This window comes from Palaemon carinicauda, chromosome 7 (assembly GCF_036898095.1).
Source record: "Palaemon carinicauda isolate YSFRI2023 chromosome 7, ASM3689809v2, whole genome shotgun sequence".
NCBI lineage: Eukaryota > Metazoa > Arthropoda > Malacostraca > Decapoda > Palaemonidae > Palaemon > Palaemon carinicauda.
The window spans coordinates 136261366-136282465 of NC_090731.1; the positions used below are offsets into that span (position 1 = coordinate 136261366).

The following is a 21100-nucleotide window of genomic DNA, read 5'->3' on the forward strand; positions in this document are numbered from 1 at the left end:
CGTTAACCTACTGAAACCATACTAAAACGAAAACGAGACTGAAGCTTCACGGGTGTGTTTGGCCCAAACCATACCGTCCTCAGAAGACGATGACGGATATAAGGGGTGGTGAGCAAAGTGAATATTTTGTCTATCCTTCGGAACTTGGAAGAGAAATTAACTCATTTGAACCAGGAGCAGCGAGAGGAATTAAGACGAATGATTAAAAGGTTCCCTGAAATTATCTCGGACGTCTCGAAATAAACCAACCTGACGAAGCATGAGATATACCTTAAAACAACGGAAATACCATTCAAACAATACGCTTATCGACTATCGCCGTATCACCAAGAAGTCATGAGAAAAGAAGTGGACTATTTGTTACAAACAAGGTTCTAGCCCTTACAGTTCTCCATACTTGCTCGTGAGAAACAGGACGGATCTTTCAGGATGAGTATGGACTACCGAAAGTTGAATTTGATCAGTGTGGCCGATAATTATCCATTGCCGCTCATAGACTAACTACTCACCATCAGACACGTGAGGTTCGTCTCCAAGATCGACTTGTTAAAAGGCTATTACCTAATTCCTTTGGATGACAATGCAAAATTGTTATCAGCTTTTAAAACCCTGTTTGGGTTATATCAATACACCGTCATGCCATTTGGTCTAATGAACGCTCCCACTACCTTTCAACGAGTAAGGCATAACCTTCTAGGTCAACTGAAGAAGTAGGAATATATCTCGATGGTATTGTGATATATTCATCAACCTGGGAAGAACATCTCAAAATCCTAAAGAAAGTATTTCAAAAGCTGCGAGGAGCACACCTGACGATTAACCTAGAGAAAGGCAAATTTAGAAAGGCAACAGTACGGTACTTAGAATTTGAAGTAGAAAGAGGACAAATCACCCCAGGTAGCCGCTAATGTCGAAGGAATAAGGAAAGCCTGCCCCCCCACCCCCCCCCCCACCCCCATCACAAGGAAGCAGTTACAACAATTTTTAGGGATAGCAGGATTTTACCAACATTTTTGCCCAAACTTTTCGGCTGGAGTCGCTCCCTTTCGGATTTGACTAGTCCCAAGAAAAAATTTGTATGGAACAGCGAGTGCCAGGAATCCTTTGACAGGATAAAAGCCAGATTAACTTCAAAACTGATATTGCAAGCACCAGATTTCAGCAAGAAATTCTTTATCCAAGTGGATGCATCAGACAATGGGATTGGAGCTGTCCTATTTCAAGAAGGCAAGGAAGGAGTTCTTCAACCCGTCTGTTTTATGTCATCGAAGCTGAAGAAGCATGAACGAGCCTACTCGACAGTTGAAAAGGAACTACTAGCGCTAATCACAACGATACGAAAATTTAAAGAACAGACCACAGAATGTAGAGATTAAAGTGTATTTGGATCACAATCCTTTGATTTTTTTTTAATAAGATGAAGAATAATAATCAAAGGTTAACTATGTGGTCATTATGTTTACAACCGTATTGTATTAATGTAAAGCATATATCAGGTAAAGATGACATGCTTGCAGATTATTTATCTCAGGCTGAATAGGTTGATTCAGGCCTGGAATAAATAATCTTTTTTTTTGGGGGGGGAGCTATCTTACGAAGCTGGTCTAGTATAGAGTAAATATTTCATTCATGTATTTTATTTATGTATTGAAGAGGTATGTAGCCAGCTCGTCAGGTGAGTTCCTCTCTTGTAGGTTTAAGTAATTCTATGTAAATTATGTAAGACTTTCATCGTTCGTTTAAATGTATTTTCTATTCAAGTGAGTATATGCAAATTTATGTTATTTTAGGGAATTGAATTTTTACGTCACGTATTTTGTTACGAAGTCCTATGTAATATCGATTAGGTATGCTGTGCGACACATACGAGGTACAAACTCGAGGGCTTACCTTATGTTTACGAGGTATTACATCATGTTTATACGTCTACGTCGTTAGAATGTTCTTGTAAAACCTGGAGTTAGTTTTATGTTTTTTTATTGTTTCGAGGGTAGGTGGGCAGAGTTAGCTGAGGGAAAGTTGCCTCACTTGTGCGTTGGTATTCGTCTGCTACTTGATCAGTTGGCAACTTTGGTGCTGCTAGGCATTGCCCCCAAGCCATGAGAATTATCTATTTAGAATTATCTAGAAGTTTAAGTCAATATATATATATATGCCCCTAGGAAATTGTAAGCAGCAGAAAAGATCCAGCCTGTCCCTGTGAAAAAGTGTTGGCCCACTCAAACGAGATTAACGATTTCTAACCAACATATATCGTGTGTAGTGTGTTCAAACTTGATAAATCCATTGAATGAGATTTCAAATTTATTGTGTTAATGTATGTGCTGGTAATATATAAATTTTTGTAACTGACTCTGTGAGCCTTAGGTTAAAACAGTGAAGTGTATTTATATTGCTTATCTGTTTGGAACCCGTGTGTGAGCTAAAAAAAAAATGTAAGCGTATCAGTTACTTTTAGGTAAATTTCATTTAGTATTTATGCATTAGAGTGTTAAAGTGACAACTATTTTCATTAATTATCAAGATTGAATATTTTCATAAATTGATTTCCAGTGAAACAAGGGATTGCATATTTTTTTAAAGTAATATTTTCTGTTGTCTAAGCCTAAGGTTTTGTTCAGATTTAATATTTTGAGTAATTCAAGTATTGTATTTTTTATAGAACATGTTCATTTTGGTGAAAAGTGTATTATTTTAATCACCATTATTTCCTAATAGACCTTGCTCGTATCTCTGACTAAGAATCAAAGTAAGAGGTTATTTTCAATAGTTCAAGTAAAGTAATTACCAAGCTTTTGCTTTTAGTTCATGTAAGAGACCTTTGGATAATCAGTGCTTTTTATACATTGCTGTCTGGGAGTTACATAATTTCCCAGAGCTCGGGTACTATTCAAGTGTAACAGATATATGTTAAAATAACAGGTGAGTTTTGAACTTGGAAGGTTATGTAATTTGCCAGCCGTAAATATATATATATATATATATATATATATATATATATATATATATATATATATATATATATATATATATATATATATATATATATATATATATATACTGTATATATATTATTACGGCTGGCAAATTACATAACCTCCCGAGTTCAAAACTCACCTGTTATTAGATTTATGTTAAAATAACAGGTGAGTTTTGAACTCGGGAGGTTATGTAATTTGCCAGCCGTAATAATATATATATATATATATATATATATATATATATATATATATATATATATATATATATATATATATATATATATATATATATATAAATATATATATAGATAGATAGATAGATAGTGTGTGTGTGTGTGTATGCGCATGTGTCTGGTAAACGTTAAGCAATTTCTCGTTAATGGGGGTGTTGTCCAGAAGACTATATTAGGAAAGAAGATAGGAAGGCTGAGCCTAATAGCACTCAAATGAGTGGGCTATGAAAAGATGCCAGATACTCCCATCCGAAACGAATGGCTCCATCTATTGAGTGAGCGGTTAAACATTCAGAGCCGTAATCCTTACGGGAATATAGGATGGAGTTATTTGCATTACTACGTCAGTATATTTTATTCTTATATTTATGACGTTCATAAATTTTAGATAACTATATTGTAATTTTACAAATAGGTACATTTATAGATTAAGAATACATATCCTTATGTTTCTCAGTCTGTTTTTTTTTCAGATTTTTTCAGAAACTTAATAGCTATGTTTTATAATTTATTTGATTTTCTAGCAATTTCAAGTATTGTATATTACAATTCTTTTTAAATATTCTATACAATATCACGTTCCAATAAAGTAAAACATACTGTATATCTGATTTGTTAAACTTAGTCATATGTGATGCGTAGCCATACATTTGATTACAGATTGTAGGCCATTGTAGAATGATATTAAGTGTATATAAAACACAATTGTAATTTTCTTTTATTGAAACGGAAATGCATGATGGACTCGTGTAAACTCTTTAGTAATTTAAACTAATAAATGTATAGATATACAAACAAAAGGAATAAAATAACTCACTAAATTGAATCACACATAAAAATAATCAAAAGGGGATGAAAATAGAAATAAGGTAGCATACAAGCCAACCAAAAATGAAAGATAAATCACATAAAAGGAACTTTAATGAATTGTACATAAGAAAAATAACAGTAAATAATATTGCGCATATAAAAATTGTAAAAAAAATAATAATAATAATAACATACACCCAACTAAAATTGCATCATGAATTACATACAAATAAACTCTAATATAATTATGAATATGAGAAAACATAATACTAAAAAAAAAGATTTCTTCGTGAATTGAATACATTGTGCAAACATGTGACAGAGCAATTATGCAAACATAGAAAGCACAGACAGTAAACACACATTCATTATTCATGAAAATACAAATACAAACAAATACAGTTTACAAATACTGTAAAATTTTAGTCTTTATTTAGGAAATAGAAAAAAATAAGAAGACAAGGAACACTAAAAAAAATAATATGTTGAAGCAGTATACTCCTGTAATGCTACTCAGGTGTGCAAACATACCGATATATTCATACACTTATAAGTTAAATCAAAGTTAAATATAAGACATACCACTAAACATGTTCCTAACGACAAATATGTCAGTTCCTGAGAAATACATTATTTCAATAGCTTATGACCAAATAAAAAAGTTTGAGAAAAGTGTATTGCGGATGCCTAGCCTTAATCTTATATCCAATATCAGTGGGGCTTACTCATTAGTGGCACATATTTCATGTATTATACTGTTAGTACTCACAGTTCTTTGTCCTTAGGGAACCTGTGAAACACCTAATGAGGATCGGTTTCGTTTCGTTTATTGAAAAAAAAAAAAAAAAAAAAAAAACACTGTGTGACTAATTCACTGCTGGCGCCATGATTTCGTTTGTGTCAACTGTCAAATTCTGAATATAAACAAACTGACGACAAACGATATATCGACAACGCCATCTAAATTCTGAGCGGTCAAACTATTGCGTTCACTTTGAAGTTGCCAACTAGTTTATTAATATTCTATTTTGAGCCTTCCTATTTTCCTTTAGTATATAGTCTTTGATGTTGTCCATAGAGCAATATTATACTGCTATATTCATTCTTGACACGGCTAAGTCGTTTGACTCCAGAAGAATAGTAATTTTTGCAGCTTTTTGTTAATATATTTCCGAGAAGTAAAAACAGCTATCCCATTTTACTTTTATTATTCATTTTAACAGCTATTTCTATCACTGATATTTTTGACATCTGTAAAACATTTTCATTTTTCGTAAATTAAGACGAAGCCTTTGCATTCGTGTATCCTTGGTTAGGGAGAAACTCGGTATTTCTCCCAGAAATTGTTTTTCACCATCCTTGGCTCAAGAGGTTCCCGGACCCAACTATGTCCGGAAATTATCTTTAGTCTGCTTTGTGCTCTTAATGAAAGGTTAACCGGGCCTTATGTTCCGTGAAAATGTGTACCTTAACGATATTAATATGCATTTGTTTTAACGTTGTGTTTTGTGATCTACTCTCTATTCATGATATTGTTCATGGATTACCCCAATATCCGAGGACCAGTGATTTTAGAAGTGAGTTTTACTAGCGAGAGCATTGTAAAATTTGTGAAATATCTCTTCTGAATTTGTATTGATGAGTTTCCCAAATCCGAGAAAGTGGCAATACGTAGTTACAGCGGTTCTGAAAAGTGCTGTAGATTATCAGGATTAACGTTTATACAGACTTTAATTCAAGTGTATCCTTATTTTCAAAAGTGCTAGAATGTGTAATTGGGTTGTTGAAGAATGTATGACCGTTATCAGAAAGGAATGGTGATTATTTTTACGAAGTAAAATGTTCTCATTGTAATAAGTGTTTGATGGCATAGAATTATAACTAAAATTAATTTACGGTAAAAATTATTATTTAAGGTAAAAATTTTAATGTACAGTATGAGGTATGTTTACAAGAGCACGCTCTCCATTTACTCCGTAAGTATGCAGTCCTACAGCTCTTCTCTTCTCTTACAGTAATTAGGAGTTTCATTTACTCGCAAATTGTCATCTTGCAGCTCTCCTCTTTAACAGTAATTAGGATGTTTTTTAAATGGCGGAAAAGCAGAAAAAAGGCAAGATATCTTGAGCAAGGGTGGAGGGGTTATAAAAATAACCAGCTTCGTTTCATCATTAAACGACCTGAAACTAACATCAATATGGTCAACTTAACAGAAGTTCATGATGCCAGCGTACCTAAATAGTAGGTCGTGATGCCAGCGTACGTTTAATATATATTCAAAATACAATATATACTAAAATAAAAGTGGAATAATTACCCGTGTCCATAAAATATGCAATTCACAAATAGTGACACTTGAGTAATTACTCAATTTTTAGTATACATTTTGAATATACGGTATACTGTATATGTACGTTGGCATTACGAACTTCTGTCTGTCGACTACGTTGACAATGTCAGAACTTCCAGGTCGTTTACAAGTGAGAAAACCAAGCTAGTTTTTATTATATATAATATACAGCAACGCCTTACTAGTTTTCAAGAGAAAACAAATTTTCCCCACCATAAATGTCTCAAACGAATTTGACCTACAGCAACTACTGTATGCCGCTCTCTCTCTCTCTCTCTCTCTCTCTCTCTCTCTCTCTCTCTCTCTCTCTCTCTCTCTCTCTCTCTCTCTCTCTCTCTCTCTCTCTCTCTCTCATTCCCGACGGACACTTTGGTGGGAACATGGGACTTCGGGTAGCCGGAAGCAGTAAAATCTTATCACTTGAGGTTCGTAAAAGGCCACAGAACCTAATAAACCTACCCAACCTAGTAGTTCCCAGGTCATGTGCTTAAAAGTGCATCAATATTAAAGGTGAAGAGGATGCCCGTGTTGCGAGTAATTTTTCGTGGGTTTTTGCATCCCAGAGAATAATGCATAGAGAAGAAAGTTACTAGTACCATTATTTATCGATTCCCCTGTAAATTTTCCCCATCCAGAACCCCCAGTTCCCACTGGATGGCCCCCATTACTGTAGGATATATTAGAGTATATCTGGTAAAATTACAGTTTCAACCATTATGGGGAAACTGGAATAAAAATATATTTGTTGATATCTTATCAAATATCTACTCGACACAGAAATAAATGTATTTTCGAAGAAAAACTTTTGAGTTTTTCCAAATAAATCTCATTCCTTTTTTAATAGATTTTTCGGTAATAGTTTACAACACCACGCTCTCCATTTACTCCAAAATAGTGCTTTCAATGACGTCACTGGAAATCGCCGGCGGCCATGCTGGAGGGCATACAAAGCGAAAACATGGCGGCTGCTACAGCGAATATGGATAATGAGAGTGACTTTGTCAAACAATTGTCAGGTGATGATTAGCGTTTTTACAAGCAGAAACTCGATCTAATTGATGGCCTAGATCCATACCAGATGCAGAATTCATTCAGTCAAAATATTGAGGATTTTCCCAGTATTTCATACATTGATATGGTGAACTACTTGGTACTGTCGGCCAACCCAGAACATGAGTGGGCATACATTTCCATTGAATAATCTGCTTCCAAAATTTGTTGTTTTTCCCTTTAATGCTTTTAAGTCCAAAATTAGATAAACACTGGGCCGATGAAGAGAGTGTTTATAATCATAATGCTAATATTGATCATTTAGCCTAACCTTGTGTATTATAATTTTTTATTGTCAAAATGTATGTAAAAGTTTTGCATTATTATGTCAAATCTTTATCAGTTCATGCCTAACCATTGTGTTTGTGTTTGGTTACAAATGCTATAATTTTCTATATACATATAAACATATGATGGAAAACTCTATTGTAATGCTCTTGGATGATCGTTTTGCCTCCTTGCAATTAAATGCGCAAGTTTAATTATTTTTTCGATGTTTCATATATAAGCTGAAGACCCCTTCGGATTAAACCAGCCTTCAGATATTATTATTATTATTATTATTTATAATCAATGTTTATTCATCACATAGGCCTGTATGTCTGCACAATTTAACACACAAATTAAAATAAATATAAATATACACTTAATTATATATAGGCATGAGCACCTTGGCGAAAGAGAGACCTAGGTAAGTAGCCTTTGTTAATATAGCCAATATGGGCGCTTTTAATTTTTGTTTTGTAAATCTGAGATGCCCCTTTTGATGTTTAAAAATTGAGATGCCCCCTCCCCCACACACACTACACACTGAACTGACGATGATACTTGTGAAGTCACCCATGCGATCGGATATAGCATGTTTACACAGGAATAATGATACTTTTAGGGCTTAGCCGAGACTGACCTGATATGAAATGATCAGAACAGATACGTGCGTAGGGTAGTGAGTATTCACGAAGATCGGCCCGTGATATTCTGGTCAACCACAAGTCACGTCTGCGCTTGGATAATTCTTCTGTATCTTAGTCCTGATTCTGAATAACTGCCGGTATGCAGTAGAAACTCTTGTCATCTCTTCGTCCTCGATTCCCACAGCCAACAATAGCGCAAAAACTGGGCATTGTGTGAATGTGAATGTGATGAAATGGCTAAATATTCAACAGTTCAACCATAGCTATTCACTGAACGCGTCTTTGTTTGCCCTCCAAGATGGCGGACCGGAAATTTGATGACGTGTATTGAAAGGACTCTATAATGCAATCCTGCAGTTTTCAGCTTCTTGCACAGTAATTAGGTGGTTATTTAAATTCTGGGAAAGCAATAATTAGCAAGATATGTTGGGGAAGTGGTTATAAAAAGAAAATAGCTCGGTTTCTTCACCAAACGACTTGGAACTGACATGTCAACAAAGTCAACGAAACAGATTCGTGATGCCAGCGCACATAAACAGAAGTTCGTGATGCCAGCGTACATTTGATATACTGTATATTCAAAATATACTTAATCAAAAATGGAGTGATTACTCAAAAGTGTCACTATTTGTAAATTGCATATTTTATGGACACACTTGAGTAATTAATCCATTTTTAACTAAGCATATTTTGAATATACAGTGTATCAAATGTACGCTGGCATCACGGACTTCTGTTTATGTACGCTGGCATCACGAATTCTGTTTGGTTGACTTTGTTGACATGTCAGTTCCAGTAGTTTAGTGGGGAAACTGTTATTTTCTTTTTATAACCCCTTCCCCCTTCCTCAACATATCTTGCTAATTATTGCTTTCCCAGAATTTAAAAAACCACCTAATTACTGTGCAAGAAGATGAAAACTGCAGGATTGCATTATTTTGGAGTAAATGGAGAGCGTGGTGCTGTAAACTATTACCGAATTTTCAGTAATTGTAAAGATCCAGACATGGAAGGTGAAAGGAGAACTATGAAGTGTATGCAGAAGAGTACTTGGAATGAAAGGTGATGTATGCGGGGATTGCCACTGCTGATTATTATTGAGGTTTCAATAGCAAACTCATCCTCAATCTATCATTGTAGCAGTGTGCGTGACTGAAAATTGTTTAATATAAGATTTTGGATTTTCTCTGTCAGGGATCATGGCTGATTTTGAGATATCTCTATTTAGAAATACCGATGCTTAAAAAGTTTTTTATATACTTATGTTTATTTTTTTTTTTATAAAGCTGAATGCGGTGTAGGCCTTTATCGGTGTGACAGCAGCCTTTATTGCTACTATCCTGATCAGAAGTGCGACAGCAATATAGATTGCCCCGATGCTTCTGATGAAAAATACTGCACTTGTGGAGAGAGGCTTCAGAGACAGTATCCAAGCAGAAGATGTGATGCTTATCCAGACTGTCCTGATTGGTCTGATGAACTGGGATGTTCACGTAAGTTTTTTTTTAGGCTACTATAAAAGCAAGTTCTAAATCCTCTAAAACTTAATTTTCATTTCTTTATATAGGTAGAATTTTTATTCACAATTAACACTAAAAAGAAATTAAATTCGAATGTCAAGGTATGGAGACTTTCTCGCATAGAGATTTGAAAATTGGATTCTGGAGCTTCTCTCTTGTCCTAAGATCAACTCATGTTAGTATTTGTCAAATTTATAAAATATTTTATTCCATATAGTCATAGAACTTCTAGGATTCCAAATATACTTGAATGAGCTCGTTAACAAAATTTATTACCGGAATATTAAACTACAGAAATTCTTGTTTTGCGGTGATCATATACTGTAATGGAAGATCTTCCCACTTGTGTAGACTAATCAGAACTTCGTGTGCAAATACATTGTTTTATTTATTTATTTTTTTACTAAAGGTCGCTAATCTTTTTTTTCACTGAATACACTTCTGAATTTAATTTTATTTACCCACTTCACATATGCACCATTGGGCTTGAAGCATTTTGATATTCCAAGGAAGATTACAGCTTGACTTATAATAATTATAATTGAAGATTTGCCATTATCACTATATAGTACAGTGGTGATATGTTCGCCTAGCATTCACGCGGCCACATATAAATCCTAACCTGGGACTGTGAGCTTAAGCTGTTTGTGGAGGATACTGCTGGGGTTGCCAGGCTGACATTTTGGTGCGATTGTCTTTGGATGATATTGGAAGCAAAACCACATACCTTTACTTATACCTTTACCTTTGGTTTAATCTACCTAAAGCTGCTTGTGGTATATAATGGTTCATTATATCTTTGGATGCAATAATTTTTCAAGTAATATTGTTTGCTAAAAATGGTGAATTTCAGTATGTTTTGCATGAACAGTTTGGTACAATTTAATATGAACTAAATCTGTTTTGGCCCAGCGTGTGACCCTGGAGAAATGAAGTGTTTCTTAGAAAGGACTAAAGACAACCATTACTGTGTCCCTGCTGCAAATATCTGTGACGGCATTAAGCAATGTGCAGATGGAGAAGATGAGGCTCTGTGTATAAGGTTTACTGTGAATCAAACGGATACCACGGTAAGAACAGCTTTAATACCCATGTAAGAATTTATTTGTATGATTGGCTAGAAGCATCAGAAATTCATTACATTTTTTTTTTCTAGCCAACTTTAACTATACGACGTGAGGGATACCTCCAGGTGAAGAGAGAAGGAAAATGGTGGCCTTCATGTGCACAGAGATTTGAGGATTACACGGAAGTAGTGAAGGGTTATTGTGACGAGATTGTGGGGGAGAGGCAAGTTTTTTTTTCTTGTATTCACCACTAATTAATAGAATTTTTTTTTTAATTTATTTGTTAATCTTCATTATTCATGGCATAGTCCTTCACAGCTCCATTCAATGTTAATTATTCCTTTCTGTCCAATATCTAAGATGGATTTATCCCAATTTCACTTGGACACAGAATGGTCTTGAAGGGTCCCATGCTGCTACATAGTCCGAATTCATAAATCCAATCCATACACTGTCATTCAAGAGATGAAACTTTACGAATGCAGCATATTTATATCAAATTGAATTTTTCCTTGATAGAATTAATACTTGAAGTTTAGTACCACAATTTTTTTCTTGAAATTTCACAACCCTACTAGTTAGTATATTTGTGGTAGTGGCATCCATATCATAAAAGTATCCGTAAGAGGTTCTTTTAGTCAAGGTTGTCGCGTTAGCAGAATTATATAAAATGTGGTTTGTGGTTCTAAATATCTAGCCCACATAAGGAGGTAATGCCTTTTGCAGATCTTGGTGGTTTATCAAGAGGTTGTCTTTTCCTTTTCTGATTCTTTTTCTTCTCAAAACCATCCTTACTGTCCTCCCTTCAGTTGAAGTGGCTATCTGGGAAGGTATTTAGCCTTGCTAGTGTATCGGCTTCTCCATATTGACCAGTTTTTCCGACTTTTTACTATAGTCTATGGGTTTCATCAATCACTTTATTTATAATTCTGTACATATTGTTTTTTTATAATTCTTGTTAATCTAGTTTTTAAGTGTCTTTTTTTGTTTCTATTAATTCTTATGCTGTCTGGAGACATTGAGCAAAATCCGGGACCAGTACGTCCTAGATTTCGTCAATGTCGTCTTCTGTATTGCAATATTTGTGGTGTTCATGCAAATATTCAAGACCTTACAGTTGCGTCCAGACAGTATATTCTTTTGTGCTCAGAAACTCTGGTGTCTAATATGAGGCACTTATCTGGGCTGCTTATAACTGGTTTTAAGAAGCCAATCATGTTGAAACGTGATGCCATCCCTAGGGCCAGGGGAATGGCTGTGTATATTAGGACTGAGTATCCTGCTTCTCATAAGTCCTGCTATCAATGTGGATGTCATGAGATTCAGGTAATTAAAGTTTGTGGCAGGTGTAACTACTTTTATTTGTATTCGATCTACCGGAATCCAGACATGGATGATTCTATCTTCGATCGTCGTCTTACCATTATGGCTAAGATATAAAATGATAGAAAGGCTTCTTTTGTCTTTGTTGGTGATTTTAAAGCTCACCATAGGGAGTGGTTGAGTTCTCTCTCTCCTACCGATCGCCATGACTTAATAGCTTTAGACTTTGCCTCTGAATCAGGCTGTGAGCAAATCATAAATGAAGCTACCCACAGGTCTGGTAATTGCTTGGACCTCGTATACACACTCCCCTGGCGTTATAACTAGTAAGGTTGGTTCTCCAGTCGGGACATGTTGTTGTTGTAGCCAACAGTTCTTGTTGGCACGGGCCATTCCCTTGGTTTTCCCGTAGGTAACCTGTAGAAAAATATAGTGTGGGAGGTTGGGCTGTGGCACCCTAGCAGTACCAGCTGAACTCGGTTGAGTCCCTGGTTAGGCTGAAGGAATGTAGAGAGTAGAGGTCCCCTTTTTGTTTTGTTTCATTGTTGGTGTCGGCTACCCCCCAAAATTGGGGGAAGTGCCTTGGTATATGTATGTATGTCTCTCATATAGGAAAATTGAAAAGTTTTTCAGTGGTAGAGAAAGTTGTGGACAGGGTAAGGATGATGGTGGTAGTAGTAGAGGGCCATCATTTCTCGGATAGTAGTAGCTTGAAAGTTGGGGGTGTGAGGCCTTTGAATAGTAGGGGAAAGGCGGCAGGTAGGGTTGTCCAACCCTTTACTCCCTAGGGTCCCTGCGGAAGGTTTTTTTTAGTAGCAGGTTAAGTTTGGAAGATACAGTGGATGTGAATAAGGCCTTACAATGAGAGGATAAGATGGTATGATGCAAATTTTGAGGTCCTCACCTTGGTGGAGGTAGTCTTGATAGCAATTGTCTCTCTTTGCTTTCGACAATTGCCTTTGCCAGTGTGGCCGCGGCTTGCCCGGCCTGTGGTGTGTTGGTGTCTACCTGTAGATCACTTCTCAGCTGTGCTGTTTCTCTGCACTCTAGTAAATAGTGCAAGAGGGCGTGTTGTGGTGTGATATCACAGTGATCACACGGTCTCTGTTGTCCAGGATTTCCCAGTTTGCCTTGTATCACAGTCTGAGCCTGTGTATACATACAGCCCATTTCCTTGAGGTGTATCTGTCTATGGGTGGAAGTTCTAGCTCTGTGGCCCATTTGTACCGTGTGGCAGAGGGAGAGCCATTCTCTATTCACTTGTGTAGTTCCTTGATTAGGTTGTCCTTGAGCTGTCTTTATTTTGTTTTTGATATGTTGCAGTGCCGGCTGTATGTGCACCCGTACACTTTGGATGTGTTTAGTGCTTTTGGCTAGTTCATCAGCCTTCTCATTCCCTGGTATCCCAATGTCACTGGGGATCCAGTTAGTTACTGGTCTATCTCTTTCACTGTGCTGATATAAGAGTGATTTGATATCAGCTATCAGGGCCTTGTTTTCTTTATTTTTGTCCTGTTGCAGGGCTTGCATTGAGGATTGTTAATCAGTATGTATGACTACTGGTCCTTCCTCATTTTCAATAGAGTATTTTAGTGCTTGTTGTCCTCCAGCATGCTGTGAATTTGCAGGAGTGAACTGCAGCTCCCGTTGTTTGGGTTCCAGGGTCTACTGTACCATCTGTATAGTAGATCTGTGCCACTATTGTCTCTGCAGAGGGTATTGCTGCATTTCTTAGTTCCTCTATTGTGCAGTCTTCTTTTGCCCTTGGGAGCTTGGTGTAGCTGAATCTTGCTACTTGCTTTTTCCATGGTGGAATGTGTTGTACTCCCTGTGCTGTGTCTGGGCTTAGCTGTAGGAGTACTTTGGTTAGACTCAGGCTCTTTATGTTGTTACTATGGTCTTTGCCATAAGAGTTTGGGGTTTGAACCTCAGGGTGTTTTAACAGTTCCTCTCTCACTCTCTTTTTGGTAATTGAGTCTGTCTGAGAGGAACATCTTTGTAATTGTGCTTGCATTTCCTAATGCAATTCTATCCTCAAGGGATGGTAGTCCAGTCTCAATCCTTAGATTGCATAGTCATGTCCATATTGGAGCTCCTAACATGAGCCTCATGGCATTTTGAATTACCTCTACTGTGTCTTTTTGAGTATCCGTTAGATCTGTGAGTGTTGGGGCAGCATATTCCACTAGCGCGCTGGAACAGGCTAGATATTTCTTTTGGACATGCTCATTTACTCTATCATTGAGTTTGGACATATATCTCATGGCTGCCAGTCTGGCATCTGCTTTTTCCTTGAGATATTTGACTTCTCCCTAAAGGTGAGTTTTTTGTCTTATTATTACTCCCAGGTATGTGTATTAGTCCACCCATTCCAGGGGCTCCGTTCCTATTGTGAGTGGTTGCAGGGGTTTTGGGGCTTTAATTGACATAGCCTTTGTTTTGCCAATGTTTATTTTCAGTCCAAGCTCATTGGATTTGTGGCTGATGGCATTGAGTGCTCTTTGCATTTTGATCATCCTGACTGATCCTCGAGCTATTTCACATACATCTGCATAGATAAATGTCTACTCCTTCAGGAAGTTGGAGTGAGGCTATATTTTCCATGAGGATGTTGAATAGGAGTGGGCTAAGAATCCTTCCTTGTGGTGTGCCATTTTCCAATTCGTGAAAGGTAGAAATCACTCCTTGGAATTTGACTCTAGCTTGCCTTCCTAGAACATAGTTTAGTCCATGCTAGTAGGTGACCTTTAACTCCTTTTTTGGCCACTGATTGCAGCATTGCTGCTGGGCTTGCTAGCTCGAAGGCTTTTTCAAAGTCTATGAAGACTATGGTTGCTTTTTTTTTTATTTATGCAGCTTAAATCATCGGTGATGCATACAGAAGTACCAACTCCCTCCTGATATGCATATAGCTGCTTGTGTAGGGGGCCAATTTTATATTTCATCCTATTTAGGTCCATTTTTTCTCCTGTGGGACATGTGGTCATGCCTTGATTTCATTAGTAGTGAAGACTGAGCAGCCTGTCCCTGATATACCATACTCTTGTAAAATTTATATGAAATCTCAAGCAGACTGGAATGGGATTTTGCATGATCTTTTGTGCTTGAATTGGTCACAATTTTATAGTAGTGTAGATCCTGTTGTCCCTTTAAATGAGAATATAGTCAACATATTGACAGGCGTATCCCTTCTCGTGTGCTAAGGTACCGAGTGAAGGACAAACCGTGGTTCAATTATGATTGTAGACATGCTTATTTGGAGAAGCAGGATGCCTATCATCTTTGGAAAGGGTAACAGATCAGATTTGACCTGGAATAACTATACTCTGCTTTGAGCTTTTGCTGAGAGTTTATGCCTCAACTGAAAAGGAATACAACTTAACCATAAAAGAAACCCTTTCTGGTACAACTCGGAAACATAAATGGGGGTCTACCCTTAAATCTGCACTCTTTGGTGTAGATGCAACAGTTCCTCTTTTACTTAAAGCAGATGGCTCAGTCACTCACTGTTCAATGGATAAGGCAACCCTTTTGGCTGATGTTTTTGACAGTAAACAGAGTAATGAAAAACTTTAACTTCCTCATTCATGTTTTCCTGAGGCTAAACTAACTAGTTTAGCTTTTCGATCTCCTGAAATTGAAGCTCTGTTGATGGACCTTGATACCTATGGAGGTGTAGACCCAAATGGTATTTTTCCTTTGTTTTTTATAAAGACAGCCGATTTCTGGGCTCCAAAGTTATTTTGCACAAGTTGGCAAGAAGAGGAGTTTTTAGCACTTTTTGGAGAATTGGTAATGTTACTCTATGTAAATGTGTTTGTGGTAGCTAGAGTCCCACAGATTACCGCCCAATTTCCATAACTCCCATATTATCTCAAGTTTTTGAGCGTCTTCTGGCAAAATGTCTTAATAGGTTTGCTGAAGGTATTCATCTATTCCCTAGTTTGCATGGTTTTCGTAAAGGCATTGGAGCATGTGATGCCTTTCTTGCAATCTCCAAGGCTGTACAGAAGTCCCTTGATTGTGGTCAGAAAGTTCATAAGATTGGCCTTGATTTTAGTGTTGCCTTTGACAGTGTTAATCATGAGGCCGTTGTTTTCAAACTTGGTTGAGAGTGGGTGGGTCGTTTCTTAGCATTATTATTGATTTTTTAAGTAATAAATCCCAGAAGAGTTGTTGATGGGCACCATAGCGAGTATAGGAATGTGATATCCCGTGTTCCACTGGGTAGTGTTCTTGGCCCTTTACCTTTCATCCTATATACTCATGACATGTGGTTTGGCTTAGAAAACAAGCTTGTTGCATATGCAGATGATGCTACTCTTTGCATCCATTCCATCCCCTAAATGTAGATATGGGGTTGGTGAATCCCTTAATAGAGGTTTAGCTAAAATTAATGCATGGTACAAATTATGGGGTATGAAGTTGAATCCTAACAAAACTCAAAGTATGATTGTAAGTAGGTCAAGGACGGTGGCTCCTCAACCTCCTGATCTCTGTATTGATAATGTTACTTCAAATTTGTGTGACTCTTTAAAATTTTAGGTGTGATTCTCGACAGCAGATTTACTTTTGAGAAACACATTAGGTCTATTTTTTCTTCAATTGCACAAATAATTGGCTTATTGAGAAAGTCCCCTAAGATTTTTGGTGATGGTATGCTTCTTTCTTTACATGCATTTTCAGTGTGCAAAAGTTTCCCCATTATGGAAACACCAACAGTATTAGTTTTAAGCCAGTGAGGAAACAAATTTTTCACAAACATAATGGCTTCTTGTTTGTACGTGATTTGAAAAAAGAAGCAAAGGAAACTAGTATTTATAATTCTGGAATTGTGATAATGCTGGTAGATGTAGTGCCAAAATAGTATACTGTACACTAAATATGGAGCTGTTATTAAAGAACTGAATGTTCATTCCCATAATCCATGTGATGCAAGTGTTAAGGTGCAAAAGTTGCAACCAAGATTAAAGTACATGCAGCAACTACCATGGAAAATCAATCTTATATGAAGTCTTGGCAAATACATCTCAAGGCGCTCGTGGATCTATGCCAAGGACTGCTTCAATGAAGAAGATAGTAAATGAAGTTAAATTGAGTGACAGCAATCCCGGGGAGGAAAGGATTTTGATACTCGGACACAGAAGTTAGTTGCAACGCTTAGTTAAATCAGATATGTGGTATTGTGACGGAATACTGTAGATAAATAAGCTCCTAAACTAATTTTCACAAGTTGAATTCTATATGAAAAGTTATGTAGTGTAATCCCATGCTCTATTGCCCAATAAAAAGTGGGATGCGTATTTACGGCTGTTAAAGGTTAAAAGCAATTACCCCTATATTGGCTCAAAAGTTGGTTGTATGCGACTAGTTATATTGGCTTTGCAATTGTTTTCCTGGAGTTTTTATGAAAGGCTGTTTTTTTTCCAATTAAGTCAAAACTTTCAAAGATAGCATGTACTGGATCTGCCTCTTTTTACTAAGCTAATTTTGATTTTGGCCTGAAGGCTAAGATGATAGAAATTTCTTAAGAATTATATCTCTTGATTGCATCGAAGAATGGTTTTGAGAATTTGGAGCAGCTGTCAGACGAGCATGTAGTATTAGCAGAGTGGTTTGAAGGAAACTATTAAGGTTGTATAATTAGACAGGGCCAGGAGAGGGCTCCTCTTTCCTCTATCTTTGTGGAACTAGTGTGAGTAAATTATTAATGGAGAAAACAAGACCAGCAACCACGTTGAGGCTGCTGGGGGGTACCCAGCCGCCCCTCTATATACTCACAGCAGTGAGAAGTCACTTTTTCTTTTGGCTCAGTAGAGATCAGACATGTTCGCTCTCCTCCAGACTGTCATTGGACTTATCAATTCTGCTTTCTCTTTTCAGGTGTGTGTTTTCTCTTGCGTTCGCCTTAATCATGCAACGCTGTCCAGGGAGCTAGTGTGCCGCGCGTGGGACCCTCATGTCGTCGTTGCAAACCGACCCGCACACACTCCTAATTGCCAAGGGCATTGATGCAAGCAGGGTTTGCCCTGTGCAGTGTAGGGAGTGGTCTGCCTCCCAATGGGAGAGATTTGGGTGACATAGGAAGAATACTAAGCACAACCGCTCTATCTCGGGCGAGCAGAGTGCGTTCTTCTATCGCCCCCAGATCTCTCTAAAGCTCCTTCTCGCTTGCCCTCTAATGAGGGGCTATAGAGTAGGAGCACAGATTGATTACCTCCTTGGCAACCCCTGGGTACTAGGGGGATTGTTGCTTACCCTAGAGGAGCAACTTCTCCTCCAGCTGCTAGCGAGCCATTCTCCATTTCAGATCTGCTACAGGTGTGGTCGTCCTTAGGGATTTCAGGACTCCCTTCGAAGGAGGAACTGCTACGCTGGCTTCAGCGTGATGCCAGGAAAGAACCTTTTCCAGAGCCGTCGACATCTCACGCTTTGGCCCTTCCACACGGGGATGAGATGATCGTTTGCATACGCCTCTCCATCGGCCCTCTGCTGACTACGAACACTCTTTCCATCCTGGGACCTCGTCATCCAATAACCTTAAACCTTCTCCCGCAGGTTGCAGGTGTGGATCTTTTGGGGATAAGCGTTCATACCATCAGCGGCGTAAAAGGACGAGCATCACTATTGCCTCACCCTTCTGGACTTTCTTCCCTGGATCGCAGGTTTCGACGCTCTCCTTGGAGGCGGTCCTTTTCACGAGGACGAGTCGTGCAATCGCGTTCTACACGATCGCGAGCAAAATCTAAACCTAGGTCCAGACGCTCGCGATCTAGATCACGAGAACGGTGCTCGTGCTCGCAAGGACCAAGTTTGCGAGGGTACTGTTCACGATAACGACATTCTCGATAGTTAGGCCGATGCTAAAGTTCACGAGGTAGGCATTCGTATCGTTCACGCTGTTCTTGAACGAGAACTAGAAACTCTCGTTCGCAATCAAGGTTCCTCGTCGTCAGCACAGCGCCCCTCAACCAGACCTTCCAAACAACCTCGGACCGGACCTGAAGATGGATGACAATTCCCCTAACAGGCGTCCAGCTAAATCCCCAGTGCCTTTCACGGCCTGGGGGGTTCTTGGAAAGCGTTCGCATATGTGACTCATTCTCCATCGAGAGTGGTTCTTACTCAGAGGCTGACTCTGCCGACTTAATCGGACGTAGGTGCTTCTCTGGGGCAGCAGGAAAGCATTAGAACTTCCTCTTCCTCTGTGGCTCCTAGTGATCCCATTACGAGCACTTTTGCTCATGAATCGCGTCGGTTACCGCCTGAAAGTCGTGATTTCGCACATGAATCTCGCGATTTCCTGAGCAAATCTGTGATTTCCGCGAGCAATTAATGAGCAGATGTGTCTGAACCGCGAGGAAGTGTTGTACCAACGCAGTTGCCTTGTCCCTGTGCGTCTTCCACCTCCAGCGGAAGACCAATACCCTTCCCAGAAGGGTTCAGGGAGCCCCCTATTAGGTTCGCGAACATTCCTGTTAGCCTAGACCTTCCTTTGCGTCCGAAAGAAAGTGTTCCTCTGTCTCCGAGGTTATCACCTCCATCGACTGGAGCTCAGAGTTCCACCCAAAGGACACACTCCAAGGGAATTCCTCTGTATATGTAGAGGTTCAGAGCTTCCATGGGTGAGCACCTTCATGACCCCCCTCCTGAAGACTGAATGTGGCTACTACACTGCCACAACCTCTGACTGTCTCAGTCAAGGCAACTCCTAGGATCCTCGTGGAACCCTAGTTGGGTTCATCATTTGGGAGTCTGAGGCCTAGGAGGTCGACGGCAGACAAAGCACGTAGATCACCTCCACCCCGATTGCATGCTGAATGCCCTATTCCTTCTGATTCTAATATGACCAACTTACCTTTTATGTCAGTGAAGGTAAAGGTGGTCATAACTAAGAGGAGGATGGGAGGCGTAACATCACCTCACGCCGGTATCATCCATCCTAGGGCGAGTAGGGACATAGGCTCGCCCAGGGAGATAATGATCCATCCCTTCGACCCTCAAAACATTGAGGTAGTGCCTCCGGACCAATGTCCAGTTTCTGTACCTCCTCCTGCTGCCAAGGCTTCATATAGTGCCTCGAAGACCTCGCAGATTCTCCTTCCTAAGATCGCGGAGGAACAAAAACCTAAGAACAGCGCAGCACGGGAAGCTAGATTGGCTGAGGCACAGAGGCAGTCCCTTGTGGTGGGGCCACCAAGTGTTTCTGCTGATGATCCTGACTTACTCCAGGCTCTGAATGTGAGCCTGGAGGTGGACGACCCCTTAGATTTGGAGGATGATAATCTTCCAAAGGCGACCAGTCCAAACTATCACTTCGAACAGGAGAGACAGTCTGTATGGACCTTTTGACAGGTCCTTTCCTGTATGAGGGCCATCAACAGGCTGTCCTCTCCTGGTTCCACCATCCAGGAAGGGAAGGATATGGTTCTCGGTGAAATATGAGTGACCCAGAAGCCTTCCAGGTCCAATGCAGCTCCGGCCTGGTCCAAAGGTCTGACAGCTGCCAAAAGGAAAGCTATCACCCAGATACAGTAGCTGGAACATCTAGTTCCTTGAGGCAAGTTCCTCCTTGGTCCATTCCACTTCCTTTCGTTTTACAAAGGAAGTATTGAGAGATCGAAGGGGAACCACATTCCCCCATGACCCTCCACCCTTTGGTAGAGTCCCTAACGAAGGGTGTTCCAACTTAAACCCTCTCCTGAAGGCCTCCCTCTCAGCAGTTGAGCTCCTGAACATGGAGAGAGGCGCGAAGTACGCCATGCAGGCTGTTCGTTGCTCGATCTATGGCTGGGATCCTTAGGCTTCATGGTTCCCTCCCATGATCTTTCGAAGGAGTTGCCCAGGAAGAC

At 38.9% G+C, this 21100-nt stretch overlaps 1 protein-coding gene across 1 annotated transcript in view; it reads left to right on the forward strand.

Moving 5' to 3' along the window:
* Window positions 1-5412: 5412 nt before the first annotated feature.
* Window positions 5413-21100, forward strand: part of ndl (serine protease nudel) — a 277009-nt gene continuing 261321 nt past the window's right edge. Inside the window, exons 1-4 of the mRNA XM_068376910.1 lie at window positions 5413-5601; window positions 9625-9831; window positions 10771-10928; window positions 11015-11148. Coding sequence (XP_068233011.1) covers window positions 5484-5601; window positions 9625-9831; window positions 10771-10928; window positions 11015-11148 — 617 coding nt within the window. The 5' untranslated portion in view covers window positions 5413-5483. The remainder of the gene's footprint in view (window positions 5602-9624; window positions 9832-10770; window positions 10929-11014; window positions 11149-21100) is intronic.